This window comes from Cyanistes caeruleus, chromosome Z (genome assembly GCF_971803275.1).
Source record: "Cyanistes caeruleus chromosome Z, bCyaCae1.hap1.1, whole genome shotgun sequence".
Taxonomy (NCBI): Eukaryota; Metazoa; Chordata; class Aves; order Passeriformes; family Paridae; genus Cyanistes; species Cyanistes caeruleus.
The window spans coordinates 36144974-36163973 of NC_141732.1; the positions used below are offsets into that span (position 1 = coordinate 36144974).

General features: G+C 38.6%; 1 protein-coding gene across 4 annotated transcripts in view; it reads right to left on the minus strand.

The window, feature by feature from the left end:
- Positions 1-210: 210 nt before the first annotated feature.
- Positions 211-19000, minus strand: part of GAK (cyclin G associated kinase) — a 67514-nt gene continuing 48724 nt past the window's right edge. For all 4 annotated transcript variants that reach the window (XM_086869429.1, XM_086869432.1, XM_086869428.1 and 1 more), the window contains exons 24-29: positions 12854-12988; positions 12401-12520; positions 9663-9875; positions 8037-8185; positions 6733-6909; positions 211-5729 (exon numbers count right to left, since the gene is read on the minus strand). In XM_086869429.1, the coding sequence (XP_086725555.1) occupies positions 5628-5729; positions 6733-6909; positions 8037-8185; positions 9663-9875; positions 12401-12520; positions 12854-12988 (896 nt within the window). In that variant the 3' untranslated portion in view covers positions 211-5627. The remainder of the gene's footprint in view (positions 5730-6732; positions 6910-8036; positions 8186-9662; positions 9876-12400; positions 12521-12853; positions 12989-19000) is intronic.

Here is a 19000-nt window from a genome sequence, read left to right on the forward strand (position 1 = left end):
GCTGCCAAACCCCAGGGCACACTGCAGCAATGCCTCTTCAACAGAAGAGACACTTCTGAAGAGCCATTTAGCTCCTAACAGGTTCAGTCAACCTGAACACAATAACGAGAACCACTTTCCTAACATTTGCACATCACTCTGGAAGACACAGTGGAAATGGTTTGGATGTTCAGGCCATTTCTCCCTTGGTAAAGAAGGAAATACACAAAGTTATTTTGTTTGTTTTAATTGATCACTGGTTAAATTGTAATACATTTCAAAGCAAAATATTCTGTTCAAGGACATTGTACCAAACATTAAATCTACTTTTAAACAAGGCTTAATTTGACTATTTTACCTTATATACATACAGGTATAAGTTTCATTTCACTAGTAGCAAAATTACACAGTACATTGCATTTCCCGAAAGATGGCAAAAACAGGAATTGTCTGTTCTGTCCTTCCACACACTCCAAATCAGAAAAAAACACAGGTATTGAAAGTACAATCACAACTACGGGTAAATACAATAAGGACCTCAGAGCAAGCCAAGATCTTATGAGAGATGACAATCACTTCTAGAAATCTACATTGCAAATATACAGTACATTCCACTAAAGAGTTTTGGGAGTTCCCACAATGCCTCTTAATCCCCTTTTGGTAATAAAAGCTTCTATGACAACACATCCTTCATAAAAAGTACTTAATTAGTATTTTTGGAGCATATATTGTAAGCTTAATGCAGTCTAAACTGCAGTCCACAATTAGCTCACCCAAAGAGAAAGTAAGCAAGCATTGTAAGATTCATCAGGTTCAGAAGCAGAGCTCAGCTCCTCGTCATTGGGCTTCTGGGTGAGAGTGCTGCTCTGCACCAGGGACAGGCTCAAAGGGTGGGAAATTATACATTCCTTTTACAGCTTTTGCAGGTCAATCACCTGCAAATTCTTGACAGAAAATGTCGACTGAGTCATACAAGATTAATTTGACCTTATTTACAAAGCAGCCATTACATTGCAATTGTTAGACAATTAAGGACACAGCTAAGGAGCAACAAGGTTTCCACATTTACGCTATCCCTGAAAACACTTCTGTGAGCAGCAGAGTGCAGCGGCCCAGCAAGTATGCAAACACCCTGCGATTACTGGGGAAACTGCAGTCTGGCTTCAGGAAGTGGAATGGTGCACAGAACCCAGCAGCCCCAAAGGCCTGATGAGATTTCTGTTACGCTCAAACTCCGCTTTGGTTTGTGCAAAATATTCATCTTGTGCAGGTAGCTTTCACAAATGAACTGCTGCTCTGTGCTTGGCAAGACAAAAAGGGAGGAACTGTCCAGAATTACCAGGAACATGGAGGTAAACAAGGCATTTTTCATGAGCATTAGTTACCCTCACAACACCAAGGACTCTTCCACTGTTCCAAGGAAATGTACTTCATCAGCACTTTCAGAGGTTTTCTGTTTATTACTTGCTGAAGAAGCTACCACTGATTAGCAAAATAGCTGAGCTTGACCCAACTAACAAAGCTGAGGACCTTTTCCTTCCAGGCTTTATGTCTAACTAACCACTAATGCTCTTTGCTGCTCCTAAGGAACTCTGACAGAACTTGGAAACAAGCATGCCTGAGGTTGAAGATACCAGCTGATTTCCTCTGGTTAGAAAATATCACTTGCCTCTATTAGGCAGACTCCAGCCACACACTCTCTTAACACCAATTCTTCACAGATCTCTATTTCAAAAGTTATGTTACTGGACTCCCCAGATCTAACAGCAATGTAACACAAGCCATGTAACTAAAAAATAACAGACGCCTGCCCAAACACTTTTTAAATCTGCTTTATAGAAACTTCTGGGCAGGGGGGATGGGGGTGGGGGGGAAGCTAGGGACTTGGTACTCCCACCTGTCACAGTCAGTTGGCAATGTTCTAAAAGGGCTGGAAAGCAAGCTGCAAATCAGGTTCTCTCTACCTGAGAGAACACCTGTTCTTAGCAGAGGTAGGTAGCAATAAGTCTATGGAGAGAGAATTAGAAAGCAGTATTTGAGATGTACTTTAGAGCCCTGGTGGTTTTTCTCTACTCTGCCTTTAATCTATCTATCTTGGGCTGTTTTCTTTTTTTTTTCTTGCAATAACCATCTCTGCCTACTTACTTTTGGAAAGCGATCCTGGTAGGCTGCAAACAATATATGACATTAGTCAGGTGTTGTTACCAGACAGAGGGAACTATCAGAATGGGCCAGCAGGCCCCACGACTTGCTCCAAGAGTCAAGGAGGTGCTTCATAAGAGAACCTCAAGTGCCATATGCAAAGCCTGGTAGGCAGTGTATCCACCTGCTTGGCAACACCCTGTGACCTCATCTTCAAGCTTCATAGCCAGCAGACGCAGATATAAAGTTCAGCTTTCAGGACATGGCTTCAACACTTCAAAACTTAACTGTGCAATGAACAATTAATATGAATGGAAAACCAACATTTTAAGCAAAGAGAGAATCCAGCCAAGCCTCTGATTAATCATGTGTTTCTGAAGCCTGTTCTAAAAGCTTTTCAGTTTGTGGACACTAAGGATACAGCTACAGGGAAATATGTGTGTCATGATCTGAGTGCACTCACAGTCCATGCAGCAGTTAATGACCAAGCACAAAGCAAAAGGTTGAAAAGCCCTCATTCCCAGATTTTCTACCATTTTTTATTACTGTTTTAAGATTAATTCATACAACTGCTGGACGTTTTTCTTCTAAATGACCCTCTCCTATAAAAGCAACATTAAGACTCAATACACATTTATATGAAATATACTTTAACTTCCCTCTTCCCAGGTTCTTGTACCTAATATATGTCTTACACTAAGAAACACCTTTAGTGGTCCTCATGCTGCTTTGTGTTGCACAGAAAACAAAACTTCAGTTTATTATGTTCATATTCACCACTTGAATTTTTTTTTTAATTTCCAAATTACAGTTTGCTTAGTGAAATCCCCATTGTTTGCACATTCTTGTATGTAACACAAATGACACAGTTACAAAAAATAAAACCAAAATCAAAACACCCTACCCAAAATAGTTTCATTGTCAAGATTTATCAGTTTACCAAACCAAGCCTCTCCCAGATTCTTAGCAGCAAATTTAAATGATGTAGAAAGGAGTACAACAGAGAAATCAGCCAGTTCCCCCACTGAGAACCAGAGCTGACTAAGCCATAAAATAAGCTGAGTGGCTCTGTCAACCCGACTGAAGTTCCAGAAATTATCTAATGGCTGTTGGAAGAATCCATAGCCAAACTTCTTGATTTTCTGTAATTTTTAAAAGAGAGAGCTAATTTCAAAAGATCTTCAGTTCCAAGTAAAATTCCTGCACTCATGTTTTCCCTGCTAACTTAAAATTACATCTAAGGTTCTTCTTTGATGTTTCACGGAAATTTTGCAAGCAAGAGTAGAGAAATTTAGAAAAGATTAATGTAGACATCATCCAGAAAATGCTACCAAATATACAAAGCAGAGGAAGATGTTTTCCTCACAATTTTCATGTTTTAATTTTTTAAACACATATTTCAAGGAAAGAGCAATTTAAAATGTATGCCTCAAAATTACGTTGCCTGTATGCACTGAATGAACATGGATTTTTAAAGCAGTCCTTCCTTATTCTAAGCAGCCCCCTCAGTAATGCTTTATCTCACAACTGTAATAAAGAACTATAGTCAAAGTCATTATATATATCTCTATGCATCTTTTTAAACCTATTACTAGACAGCATTTGCCCTAGAACTGTAAAGAGGTCTCCCATAAACCTGTCCTACCAGCAGAAGCCTTTAATTTCCATGGTTGCAGAACACATACACAAAGAATTAATGAAGTGTCCCAAAGGAAAAAAGATCAGCTCTTACTTATAAACAGACAGCAAGTTACATATATTTATGAAGAAATCTACTGAGATTTAAGACTGCTTCAAAGCAGTAACTGAAATACAACAGCAGCTATGAATAATATATAACCTTCCTGATCCATAACTGATCCTAGCTTCACCTTAAAAAAATCACAGCAGCTGAATATATATGCAAATATACACAATCAAAACCTTTGATCGGAGGTTAATAAGTAACTGTGTTATATCAGAGCTAGAGACCAGACATGGCAAATGTTCAGCAGTCTCTAACCCACCAGCTCTCAGGCTGGTGCAGCAGTGGAAAATCTCATCCAACACACCTTCCAGGTGGAATTAGAATCTCATGTTTCCTGTTCAGATATTGCTAAGCTGAACAGTTACCTCTGCTAATAATACAGCTTCCCTCTCAGTTAAGCATGCAAAATGTATAAAAAGGCAAGTGATCAAAATATCCCCTTGAATGCCCAACTGTCAGGTATCAAGAGACTGCTGCTGAAGATTTAATATCCCAGCACTAATTTTCAACATTTTCAAACTTGATATGAAAATTGCATTTTGTTATTACACAGAGTATAACAGTCATTGGTCATTTGCATCATCCACCCCAGCACTAGTGAAAAAGTACCTTCCAAACAGGGATGAGAAAACATGGCAAGTTTTGTTACCAAGTTGTGTCTCTACTCACCTCACACTAAGCAGTGCATGTTAATAGGTGAGCAGAAATTCAACAGTCTACCAAGACACACCATGTTTTCACATGCACTGATGCCATGCATATCTCAAAAACATAAAAGGTTTCAAACGTGCAGCAAAATGTTTGTTAAAGCACTTTAAATGCTCACCAGATGATAATGAGTGATTCAATACTCAGACAAATCAAAGCAAAGTAAAAGGTTCTTGCTTACACTTCAAGTTTCAGAGTTACATTGTTTCTATCAGAGTATTTGAAGTGCAATGAAAGGAACATTCCACTGAATTCAGAAGCAAGAGACGCCATTTAAAGAACTAGGAAAATAAGCACAGGTCAGAGTACTGCAATAAATAAACAAAACAGCAGGAACAGGCAGACCTCAGAGTCAAAATTTCTTTTTAGATTCATGATACGTTAAAAACAAAAACAAAAAAGCCCACCAACCAACAAAAACAACAAAAACAATCTAGAACAACCCTGTCTGACATTCCCACAGGTGGTGTCATTTTGGCTAAACAACTGTTACTCTATTGTAAAGAACACAGATATTACCAGAAAACATTATTTACAGAATGATTATCAGAGTGATTATATAAAATACAGATGAAAATATACACCCTTAGTTTTGAGATAAGCCAAGCAAATTCACTGCTGCTAACTAAAGCACTTTGAAGAAGGCGACAGGCACCAAATATCAAGATTGAATCACAAAACTACTCAAAGTAACAGACAAATTTGAGATGGTAGAGGTACAGCAAAGATCAATTAAGTTGGAATGATTTATAATAATACTAGCCTATCACTAATTACTTAACTTCATTAAAATTCTATTTTTCTTATACAAAACTGAAGAGAAACCTTTACTCCCAAACTGTGATTTCTACAGGTACTCAGCAGCTTTTTTCTTAATGCATCTATGTAATGCTTTGTACTCTACATCTTACAAAATACATCCCCACATTTAAGTGCATGACTAGAAACTGTGCTGAAATCGTGGAAAAGCGCTCCATAAATCTCAGGCGCAATAAAGTCACAACAATGCTCAGCTCCAGTTTCTGGAAGCAGTTCTGTGAAAGGTGAAATTTCAGAAAAGGGACTTTGATCCCTGGTTTTCGAACTCTGACCATGCGTCATTCAATTCCATGAAGATCATTTTGGCATATTGCTCGTAGGGTTGTCCTGTGGCCTGGAAACAAAGAGAACGTACCATAAGCACAAAAATATTAGAAATTAGGTCATTTAGAAAAGATCCCATCCCTTTGATATTTGCTGTCTTATTCAAGAGCTAGAGACTGCTCTGTGAATGTAATTTTACAGACAAAGAACTCTCTCCAACCTTATCCAAAGCTTGCCATGAGTATTTTAAACAAATCCAAATCCTTGGTTTCCTTACTTTATTTTCAAGCTTTCTGTACAATTCCTAAGTAATTGAAATTTAGCTAAAAACAATTTTCAAAGCTGTTCTTTTCATAGATAGTTTCAGTTACTATTGCTTACTAATCAAATTAAGTCATTTTTGGAATTGCTTTGTTGTGGACACAAGACAACATAGGATTTAGACTACTTCTTACTAAATGCAAGCCTGAAAATTCAAATCAGGTATATCCAATGCTTCTCTATCTAAAGCAAGAGTTCAGAACAAGAAGCTGCCTTGATACATTGAGATGCATTAAATAGTTTTTAAAAGACAGCTGCAATGTCATATTCATTATGTATTTTTCATCTGATAATTTGTTGTAAGCTTACTTTTGTGAGTAAAAATGGTTTAGTAAATGAGGTTCATCAGGTTTTTTATTACTAGTTTTGCTGTGGCAGTCTCTGAGTCTCCATACTAGCTCTGAAAGCCTTGAGGTACCAGGTGACATAAATGAAACAGATTCCACTAATCAGCATTAAATCTGCCATCTGTCAGTCAGAACCCTGCATGACTGACTTTGGTGCTCATTATAACCTTCATGCGATCTTTCATTTGTTAACACTTCTCTGTTGAATTCTGTGCTGTGTCAGGATGACAAGAATAATCCTGTACTACCTGAATGCAGTTGGACACCACATTCAGAAGACAATGGAAGCACAGCGAAGAACATCTAGGGTGCTGATTGAGAAGGCATTTGCCAGTAACCAGTATGGTGTGAGAAAAGCAGTTTGTATTCCTCCTATAATAAATGCGATCAGAGGAACACACTCACCTTATCAGGGTGAACCACAAGCACTGCTCTCCTGTAATACTTCTTGACTTGTTCAGGAGTTACTAAATCTGCCATGCTGACCGGTTTCCACTTACTTTCCCCCTCCCAAAGCACTGTATGAAGAGTGGATATTAATGCTCTGATATTCCTCTCCTTTCCTTCAATCCATTCAAGAATCTGGGAAAATCAGAATATACAGAACTGAATGCAGCACTGTAAGCATTCTCAGCCTCTACAGACATAATCTTCACACTCTGCAAATCTATATGATTACAACTCAAGTACAGTTTCCTACTGCACTCACTCCCTGAACTCAATTGTCTTAGCCACCCAAAAGTGGTATTTTTCATCTACTTCTAGGGAATAGCTCATTGTTACTAGGTTATTCTCACTGCAGGAGAAATTACACAGATAGTTACATGTTACAAACCCCTGTAAAATTAATGTCAAGAAAAATGTCAGGAGTAATTAAAAGCATCTGTTACAGTTAGATATTACATTAATCTTGTCCCTGTCAGGGCACTCACACAAATATTACTTGATTTTTACATGAGTGTAATTCTGTTTTAAAATTTCTATTGTACAGGCCTTGTACAAAAGATCCCGTCTATTAATAATTCGTGTTTACTTAAGCAACCTACAGAGTTGTGCAGACTAAAGTGCTCTCTGAGATATCCCCAAAGTCAGAATAACTTTTCAGACTTTTAACAGCAATATTCAAACTATAATATGGGGATACAGTGTTTTCATTGAACACTTACTATAACCAATGAAGAAGGTAACTAAATGTCTGTACTTATTTCCATTTGTGGTGATTCAAGTTAAAAGGTGCCCCATGCAAGCTATGCACTCTCTCTTCAGGAAGGACACTTTGTGAAAGCAAATTTCAGCATCCCTTTAAAGTTTGTTTACAAACTTTTCTAAAGTTCCATAAAGACTAAAAAACTGGAAGTGAATTAATATGTGAAATTATAAATGACTAACGGGTCAAAAAATCTGAACAGCAAGGAACACCTCCCAAACTAGTTATACAGCCTGTCTCCAGAACTGCACCTTCTAGCAATTTCTCAGAACAGCAGCAGCACTTGTTAATCAGAAAATGAAAGTACATGGTCACCCTGAAGACAGCTATTCTCACATGCCTCATTTTTAAAGTGTATTTTTGTATGATCAGCTAAATCCACCCATTCTAAACCATGACCCTTTAGTTTCTCTGTTAGTCATGGTAACCTTCTGCTCTGTTATCATCAGCTCTAAGTATAAGATCAGATTTCCACTTAAACCGAAATCACTGTTAAACAAACCTTGAGTTTCAAGGGGTCCATATCTTTAGACATCTCTTGTTTTCTCATCTCAGCAATTGTCTTTGGTCCCTTTTTATCAGATTTCGCTGAGAATCCTTGATTAGATAAGAGATCCTCAAAGTCATTTTCTGAAACTTTTGGCTTTTGACCTATAAAAAGAGAAAAAACATTAAATGAAAAGTTTCACAGGAGAATACATTAACATTAAATTATACATTATATATTAAATACATTTCCCTTAGAGACACCTGGATGGCATTTATTACTACCACAATAAATATCCTTCAGTGACGCCAAAAGCAACAAAACTAAGGACAGAAATAAAAGGGATAAATAATTAACAAACTTTCAGTCCAGCAGAGCTGACAACCTCACATGCTAAGCTCTGACTAAATACTTGCATGTCCTCCTTTTTTAAAAAATTGACTAGATTTAGAGAGTACACATGTATCCATGATTTTGGAAACAGCTCCACTTTTCCACCGTAAGTTAGCTCCAAATGCTATGCATTTGTTTTTCAAGTACTGCTTGAAAGCAATTTTTCAAGCAACCATATACTCAATACTATCGTTGAAAGTATGTAGTCAATATCTAAGCATGTTGAAACTTATCCAGCATAATGAAGGGATTAAATACCAGTATGAATATTTACTACAGAATCAACAAATTTCAGAGAACAGTAGAATAACTGAGCTCTGAAGAGGCCTCTGGCTCAGTCTATTACAATCCCCACTCAAAGAGGGGACAACTAGGTACATTTCTTAGGTCCTTGTCCAGGTGAGGTTCATCTGTTTTTAAGGGAAAGGAGTTACGTTTGTCCTGTTTCAGCATTTCATCATGCCAAATTGATTCTTTTGCCTTGTTCTACAGACTTTCCCATGTTTCAACCTATGCCCACTGCGTCTCCTCCCTGAAACCCCTGTCCAGATATGGGCCAACCGACTAAGTCCAATTTAAAGAAGTAACTGGTATTCACTTATATGCCAGTTTAAGGGAGGCATAATCCTAATACCAACATACCAGAAAATAAAATTTTCCAAGAAAGATCATACAGAAGAGGCCAAGCCTATCCCTACAACTCCATGTTTGCCTACTCAGTTGGAACATGTTAAAGGACTGTATAATTCCATCTGGTCCTGTCCCAGTGTCTCTTTCAGACACAAGAATTTTCAGTAATTTTCAGTGATTTTCACCTCAGTCTTTCTCAAGACAAACTACTGCTCTTCAGCTAGGGAAAACACTGTATCCCCTCACCTTTTCCCCTTACCTTTGTATCACAAACAGGCTGACATGGAGGAACATTATCAACCATCTCACCCTGGATTAATCAAATTTACCTTTCTAAACTCACTGACACAAAACCAAGTACCCATGTGGGTGACTTACTTATAGCTTTGAGATTTTATCCCCAAACTCACATATACTTGCGCCATCTTCAGCTTGTCTGTTATGTACTGGGATGGCCTTGGAAAGGCATACCAAATTTGCCAAATATTTTTCTGTTTCTTACTAGACACAACTTAAATGTAAATAAAAATATGAAGGTAGAAGACCTTCTGCAGGTAACAGCACACCCAACTAACTTCACATGGGATATTATAAATAATACACATTCAGAAAACTTACCAAAGCTTGGGGCTCTGACTCCTCTTTCTTCTCGTCCTCCAATAACACTCATGTTTACTGTGTAGTTGGGCTTAGCTGTTGTGCTGGACTTAGTTTGGGACTGCCATGAAGTACTTGGTGGTTTGGGGGATTTCTGCCACTGATTTCCCAGCTTCTGAGATGAAGCAGTCTTCTGACTAAATCCATTACCCAAGAGTCCACCAGTGGATGAACCTAACAATAAATACTAAGTTAGTTGCTCAGTTCAATGCTGTCACCTGTTTAATACAAGTAAGACTTTGGTCTTGACATATAACCACATAGCTCACAGCAATATCATCATTCGAGAGAAAATGTACCAGGAAATTGTGGGTAAAATCAACATTAACAAGCAACTTGGATGGCAGGAGGCTTTACTGAAAGTCTTCTCTTACAACTCAAGGACTCAACTATTCGTTTTAGCAAAAATATGCACCCTTATCTGAAGGGTCAGGCATGTGTCAGGCCAGGAGAAAATTTGGCTGTGGCAGTAGTTCTGCCTCCCACTTCACTATATTTCTGCTAAAATGCAGCGCATAATAAATAACTAATTACAAAAAATGATAACAGACTTAGAATATTTTCAAATTAATGCTTTCAAAGTCTCTAGTCATTCCTTGCACTATTGTTTAAGGAAGATGAGAAGATTAATCTACAGCAGAATTCACAGGGAATATACTGCACATGAGTAAGAAAAGCACTGCAGTCTGCAGGAAATACTATCATCTCTGCAATCCTCCTGTGGCATAGGCCAGGATTGTCTGGGTATACACAGCAATGTAAACTTGATTTGCTCTTTCAAAAATGGCTCCTCACACTTCTGCTCTCCTGATGCCTCCCTTTTCTAGTGGCTGCTCATACTTCTAACTCGCAGAAGAGGATATCTCCCCAGGGCCACGTACAAGATACCATGCTATATCTTGAAATACCACACCTGACAAAACCCAGTATTGCAATACAACACCTAATAAAATCTTGGAATGCACTGTTTTTTCATTAAATCACTCACCTGCAGTCAACTCAGTTTTCAGTCATTGATAACTTGTGAAATTTACAGAAAAAACATTTGCTACTAGTCAGAGCAAACAACCCTACATACTGAAAAATTATCTCTTTCACCTATTCTTTCAAAGCATTCTATACTCTATTCTATTATTGCAGTTTTCAAGGCCAGCAAATTCTTCCTGTAAGACAAGTCAATGCCTCACTGTTCACAGAAACCTTTCAACACCGCTCCTACTTTCTGACAGAAGACCATTCCTAAAGAAGAGCGTGGTAACACCAACCACCACAGAACACTAGTGGTATCCTACCAATATACTAACACACCAGTATAAACTACTTTTAGCTACTTTTTCTTTTAGATTTATATACCATATAAATATTTAAGCAGCTTGCACTCTCACAGATTCTTTTTTTCAGAATAAAGTCTTGTATGTGGAAGCCAAAGAACTCAACAAAGAAAAATACAACAGAGTGTGGTATTCCAGTTGTATTCCAAAACTGAATTCCGGTTCTTGTAATTCCTTGAAAACTCATTTCAAGCCTAAAAACATTAACTAGGACAGTGACATCTGGCTACTTCTGAATTTAGTAATTTTTCCTATTGAAAGCTAACTGAAAGAATAATGACATGACCTAAGTCCTGCTAAAATTAGTTTGATTTCTTTCATCAGATTCAGTGTGGGCTACACCTACATCTTGAAGTTAAAGATAAAATTATTAAACTAGAAAATTTTTGAAATTTCTTTACTGAAAGCAGCCTCATTGGTACTGCTTCAACACCAGAATTTTGCATTGCTTATGTCCAAGCACTATCAAGAAGTCAAACACTGCATGTTGCCTGGTGCTTCTAGAAGAATTCCACTGGTACTCAATTCAATACACAGTGCTAACTGCCAAGGCAACAGGGTAAAACCTCCATCAGCTCCAAGCTAAGGGAAAAGCAGGTTTGAGCAAGTCAGCGACACTAGGCTATTCTGAATCATTCCTTGTACTCTGGGCAGGTGGTCACATTTGTTATGGCAGTGTGGGTTCTGAAATACAAGGACCTCAGCTCTTTTGTGAACACTACAGGGCTAATTCCTGAATTTCAGGCCTGTAAGACACCCTGGAACAAGAGTTACTTTGCAATGTGTCTTATCTTCCAGAACTCTTTGTGCCCTCCACTGAAAACTCACAGATATTCATAATGCTTTTGGTACTGGTATGCAATGAATGGGCTTGATTTGTGCTCACCTTACAAACACAGTAGATGTGAGTAGCAGAGCTATGAAAGCCTACTGAATTCAAAGGGAAGTCCTGAATTAACTGTCACTCTGGAACTAAAAACTTAAACTAATTTAATTCTGCTTCCCTTTTAAATCCTTCAGGAACAGTATTAATCAATGTTAGGTAAGAAACCTCATGCTCAGTTACTGAATCAGCAACTCCTGGTTTCTCTTACCATCTCAACTAGATTCTGTAGCATTAATTATTTTTACTGTTCTTGTATCACAGCTGTAAATATCTGCTGAAATATTATTCTGGATGTTTCAAAAAATATCTGAAGATTCAATCTTTTCTTGTTACTCACCAGCTTCCAGCAAATACCTCAAGGTGGTCATTAACAATTTAAAGGAAACATTTTCTTTTATAGGCTGTCAGTAACATTTACTGATACAAGAAGCAAATCGAACAGTAGAGGCACTAAAAAGAGTCTCTCAAAAGCAGGATCTTACCTGGAAGACCAGATCCCAGACTGGCAAGATCAGCAAAAGGATCAAAGTTCTGAGCTTTCGTCTGGCTGAAAGACAAGCCTGAAGACACGCTGGACTGGCTTCCAGTGGTAAAAGCTTGGCCTGTATAATAAGAAGACACATCACGTACCTAGTCTGTTTGGAAATTGAGAGAAAGAATAGAAATAGTATCTCCACAACACCTCATAAAAACCTCCTCAACATTCTACTTCACAACATCTTTTCCCATTACAAGAATCACCATTAATTACAGAGAACTGAAACAATTTAATTCCTATGTCTTGAAATTAAATCCGAAAAACTACACAAGTGCCTTACTAAAGGAACATTTAAGCAGTAAAGCAAAAATGCATAAAGACATGTTCAGCAGTTTCAGGTGATTACTGACCCAATCTGGAGTCTTTTCTCTAATGGAAAAATTACATTTCATAATACCTTCACAAACAGGCTTCAGCTGTGGTGATGCTACATTGCTGGTTGTTGAGGAATCTGCCCAAGAATCCCATCCACTTAAGAGATCTGGGTGGCTTGTAGATGATGATATTTTAGGCGGCTCTGGTGTCAAATTGCCTACAGAAGGAAAAAGAAATGTTTTCATGTTTAAGAAAACCATCATAATAATATACATGTTTACCAATACCAACAGAATGTGTACCACATTGTCAGCTATAAAGCTTGCCTTGATTTCTCAGTAAGAGTTGTGCAGTATTAATCAGGACTCAGAAGGGTTGTACCACTGGAATTCCTTCATTTCTAATTTAAAACACCCCACGCACTTCATAGATAAGGTATTTTCATGCATAGGCAATGCTATGAATTTAACAGCTTAGGTCTCCTGACCAAAAGGACTGGCTCAGGTACAGATCTAGGGCATACTGCTGTTCCTGACAACACAGTCACTAAGCAGAAAGCAGCAGTGCCCCATGAAAGGTGTTTTTTATCGCTGAGCAGTCTGGGTGATACACAGGTGAAGTCAGGTCACTTCAGACTGCAGGTTTGCCTGAACCAGGCCCCTTGTGACAAAGGAGCCTCTTGGCCCGCTAATACACACTTTGGCATGTAACACACAAATGAATGCACACAATTGAAGAGCAGGATACAGGAAGAGTGATTTTTTTTTCTGGGAAAAGTTTAAGAATCTCTAGCTCCACAGATAAAAAACCACTTTTCTATGCACCATGACATCTAAATGAAAAAGTCATATTTAAAAGCACACAAAGGTGCTGCCACTAGCTCCTGGAAAATGTCATATTCCATCTAAAGGTATAACTGCCATCCCTGACACTTTCCCACCTACTCACACGAACTGTGAGGTGAGCCATCCTCAGAACAAGATATGCTATGTACAGAAAACTCAAAACTGTATGCCAGCTATGAGCATTCTCCTTGAGCACAACTTGTGGAAACTCACAGTGAAGCAAGGACAGCTTTTGAAAGTAACCCCTACTTTAATGCTGTAAGTGTCAATGCTACAGGGAGGGGGATATTTCAGTAAAGCAAACACATTTAATGGTGCTCCCATATATTTCACAGACATAGGGTTTAGAAAGTTAACTCAACAATCCTTACAAAAGCAGTACCATTTTGGAGGCTCTGAAAGTCTCAGCTACAACATCACAGCCTTTCACTTGTCTCAACTTCTCAGCTTTATATTCTAAATATTAGTATCAAATCCTCTGAATTAAAGAAATAATTAGAAGCCAATTAAATACCCCTATAGTACCTCAATCTACTAAGCATTTATAATTAGACCTTACAGCTGCAAAGTGAACACATCAAATACTGTGCAACAAATATCTGCTGAAAGCCTGTATGTCATCAGTATACCCTGCTGCATGTAATGGAAAACATCATAATAAAATGCAAGAAGTACCCACCATTTCCAGCCCTTTCCCCAGACCCAAGCTTCATCTCCCTGCCTCTGAAATCATGGGAAGAAACAGTCTCAATACTCGGGATCCCCAGCTATCCGCTAAACAGCAGTGTCACTGGCTACAAACCAGCACCCATTCATCATCTTAGAATTTTGGTGCATCATATTCCTCCCTCAAAAGTTACGTGGGCCTTTAATTAATACTAATATTAAATTTTAGGATTGAAATTATTTTTTTCTACAATCTCTGCTATTAAAAGTCTTTTTACAGTAGAATAAGAAAATTAGCAACATCATATGAAAAAAACTATTATGAAAACAAGTTGAGAGAAATAAGAATAAATTGCATTTGAAGGACAGAGAATGTACTATGAGAATGAGCTGTTTTATAACAGTTGGCTTAAGAGCAGTCAAGTTCATCACCTCCCCCACCCTGAACTAAGCAGGAAGTAGCCTACTGCTATGTACAGAAGTAAATTCACTATTAATAGTAAAAGCTCATACGCAACCACTATGCTTATCAGAACAATCTGCAACAATGCAACATACAATATACTGAGCAAATAACCCATTCCTCCTGAAACTGTTTGTTCTTATGCTATCTTCTTTTTATTTCTACAATGTGGGCATTATGTCGGATTTTAACATCAAGAAAAAGTGCTATAAACACGATACTTTGACTTCTACATATTCTGAAGAGGTATTATGAGACCATACTGAATCCCTATTTTTATAAATGGCACACTGGAGTTCATACAGACACATTAAGATAAAGGAGCAGAATACCTAAAGAAATGGCAAAACATGAACTGTAGTTTGATATTCCAAAAATGGAAGCAATTAAGATCATGAGCATACAGATCCAAGCCTGGTTGTCTCAAGTTTTTTAATATGCATATTGATAATCCCTAGCCATACAGCAATGAACCACTGGAGGTCAGGGCAAAGAACTGTGTTCTTTACTAACACTGCTCAAACCAAGATAAGATGCAAGAATAAGTTGGTGGTAATCAGATCACACTTTCCAGCTTGCCAAAATAAGAGACCTGCATTTTACTACACACAACGTCACATAAGGTTTTCTTTATTTAACTTGTCATGTCTACAGGAAATCCTTTAATCACAGACAACAGGATTTTCTGTGAACCAAGACGCTGGTTTAGTATGATGTAAGGTTTTTTTAACCTTGTCTAAAGCCTGTCTGAGAACCCAAGTTCACAGAAACTAACTTCTCCTCAGGAGAAAACTACACTGATCACTCAGGTTTCTTTTGATGACCTTCCAAATCTCCTGCTGTCTTGAGGAAAATACATTCTTGACTCAACTTGCATTACAGATGATCTGCTACTTAAAAAATCCAGAAGAAAATAAAGGTACCTTGTTAATAAACAGCTTGTTAATAAACAGCAACAGCACATTTTCGTATTACAGGAAAGAATGCCTTAAGAGACCAGATATTGTGTAAGAACTATGTTTCATTTTAAAACTGCTATGATTTTAAATTTCAAGCCAACATCTGAGAAATACAAGGTTAAAATTCTATGTCTTGAACTTGTGTTCAATGAAACATCTTTTCTCTTGATAACTATAGCAGTTTAGTAATCATTTACTAACAAATAAAACTTATCTATCACTAAAATTTGATTCTAGACACAACTGCTCCAAGAGTAGTCATCAAATCTCATTGCTGCAGCTTATTTTGAATGGTCACTGCCATTACTACTACTTTATTTTTAGTTAAATTTATTTTCTCCCTTTAATGACCTCATGTTTTCATTGTCTTCTGCTCACTGAACACAGTTCTTCCAAACCTGTAATTTGAGAACATATTCTTATTTGCCCTTTTCTCTCCAGTTACTAGTGATCCTGTCCTTTCAGGACTCAAAAATTCACATTAAGAGCAACATAACTATTAATATTCCTAACTTACTTGATAAAATTGATACCTGAAACTGGATAGACTGCTAAAGGTTCAAATACATACAAAATTTCAGCTAAACACACATCTAAGCTCATTTATTGAAAGATAAATGTAAATGAGCATGAAATGTTACCACAGTTTCTTCACTTCCATGTTTTTTTAAGAATGCATAGCAATAAAGAAATATTGGGAAATCAATGTAGAACAATAGGCTGAAGAGAAAATGGCTACATGTTAAGTATCTTTTTCTGTGTTGACAGAAAGCTCCAGAAATTACATGAAAATAGCAGGTATCCTAATACACTTACTAGTGTGCAAGATATCAAGTAAAATCAGAAGGAGTAAGCATAAGATATTAGGCATTAAAGTCAGATGTAAAAATATTCCTTTTTTCTTCTGTACTTGCTCAAATGTTATTAACAGCTGAATATTGATGATGTCCTCCTCAAGGTTGCAGATAAACATTTAGTGAACAGAAATGAATATTTTATTTTTCCTACTTTAATACATAAAAGGGTTTTCAGTCTCCTCTCTGATATGAGAGTTCTGGTACTATTAAACTTGGAGAAAAGAACTGGGAACATTCTTATAAATGTGTGAAAATGCTTAATGTAAAGAAACAAAAAAAATATAAAATGCTGGATGGACTCCCCTCTGTGTTGCCCAGTGGAAGAGCAAGAGGTAAAAGGGCATAACTGCAGCATAGGGAATTCCATTAAAAAATACTTTCCACTAATATTTCTCCAGCCCTGACAGAGGTTGCCCTGAGAGCTGTTGAGTCTATAGCATTGGAAATACTAAGAAACTTAAAGGACATGGTCCTGAACAGCCCACTCTACTTGATGCTGCTTTGAGCACATCAGCTAGAGAATCTCCAGAGGTGCTGCCTCTTAAGTGAGCTACATTTTGGCTGAGATCATAAAATATGCTGAGTTAAAAGGGAACCACAAGGATCACAGAGTCCAGCTCCTGGCTCTGCACAGGACAGTCCCAAGAATCACATCATGTGCCTGAGAGTGTTTTTCAAAGGCTTTTGGAACTCTTGTCAGGCTGGTGACCACTTCCCACTATTTCAGTGCCCAGCCAGCCTCTGGGAGAAAAACCTTTTCCTGATATCGAACCTAAACCTCCCCTAACACAGCTACAGGCCATTTCCTCGGGTCCTGTCACTGGTCACCACAGAGATCAGATCAATGTAGGCCCCTCTTCTCCTCAAGGAAGTTGCTGACTGCAATGGTGTCTCCCCTCAGTCTTCTCCAGGCTGAACAGACCAAGTGACCTCAAGCTGTTCCTCATACAGCTTCCCCCTAAGGCCCTTCACCATACTCATGGCCCTTCTTTGGACACTAACGGCTTAATGTAATGGCTCCTTTTTAGATTGTAATAACCAGAACTGTCCCTAGCACTCAAGGTGAGGCTGCCCCAGTGCAAAGCAGAGCGGGACAATCCCCCCCTTGCCTGGCTGGTGATGCTGTGCCTGATGCACCCAGTTGGCCCTCCTGGCTGCCAGGGCACTGCAGACTCATTTAGCTTGCCATCAAGCAGGCACCTCAGGTCTCGTTCCATGGTGCTCCTCCTCAGTATGTCATCCCCCAGCCTGTCTGCATCCAGGCTGCCCCATCCCAGGAGCAGAATCTGGCGGAGATAATGCTCCACTAATCAGTATTGATCAAACCCTCTACTGAGCAAAAAATTTATGTTCAGTAACCTCACACAGGGACAGCAATAGTGGCATAAAACTGGCAACTATACAAGTACACAACTGAAACATACTGTTACTATCTACGGGACAGAACAAAAACATTGCAAAGGAGGCAGCAAGAGGAATCTTCTCAGCAGAATCAGCCGAAATATAAAGATTAATAATATGATAGGGCAACCAGCTGGGTAGCCTTTTATTTCAAAGAGGAAGCCCTTCTTTCAGCCAGACAAATAATGAATTTCTTACTGTCCAGTTTATCTGTAGCTAACACCCAGACTGCATCACTCAGACATAGGGTCAACTAGAGCAACTGTTAAATGAAGAGGGGCAAGTCAATGATGTATGCAGTAAGCTCTGTGAAGAAATCACCCTGGATTCAGGAAAAGGTGCGTGATACCACCATTCTTGTGTTCTAAGTACGTGTCTGCATGAGAAGAGGCCTGGGCTTCTCTGCTAGACACAGCCAGCTCAACAGACTCACCACAAGCCACACCTGAGCCTCCCAAGCTAAATGTCTTTGGGAAATCATGTTTTCCCAAAAATGCTGCACAGCAGCTGTAAGAGAAGGGACAGATTTGACAGAAACCACCCTGCAGACACTAAGGTTCCTGAAGAAGGAATGGGAGAAGGTGCTCCAGCTGCCAGAGCAGATTGCCCAACAACACATGTGAAAGACCACAGTAGAACAAATATTCACACTGCAGCCTGTGTAGGATCCTACACAGGTAGTTAAGCCCTCGAGGAAGCCACAGCTTAGGGAGAGCAGCCCACACAGCAGCAAGTCCTGGTAGGACCTGCAGCACCTGCAAAAACCACATCCCTCTAGCAATCCCTTCCTAAAGGACTATACCCTACACAGACCTCTTAAAAGATTGTATCCTGTGGGAAGCACCTATACAGAAAGAGGGGAAATGATAGAGCAGCAGAGAAGAGCCCTTACCGACTGATCACAACTCACACCCCTATGGAGAACCCACATTTTTCTTTTGAAGTCAGATTTTCAAAAGCTTTAACACCAGTAGCATTACCACTCCACCATTTCTGCAAATGTCTGTTTCCCCTTAAAGAATGATGGGAAGAGACTGA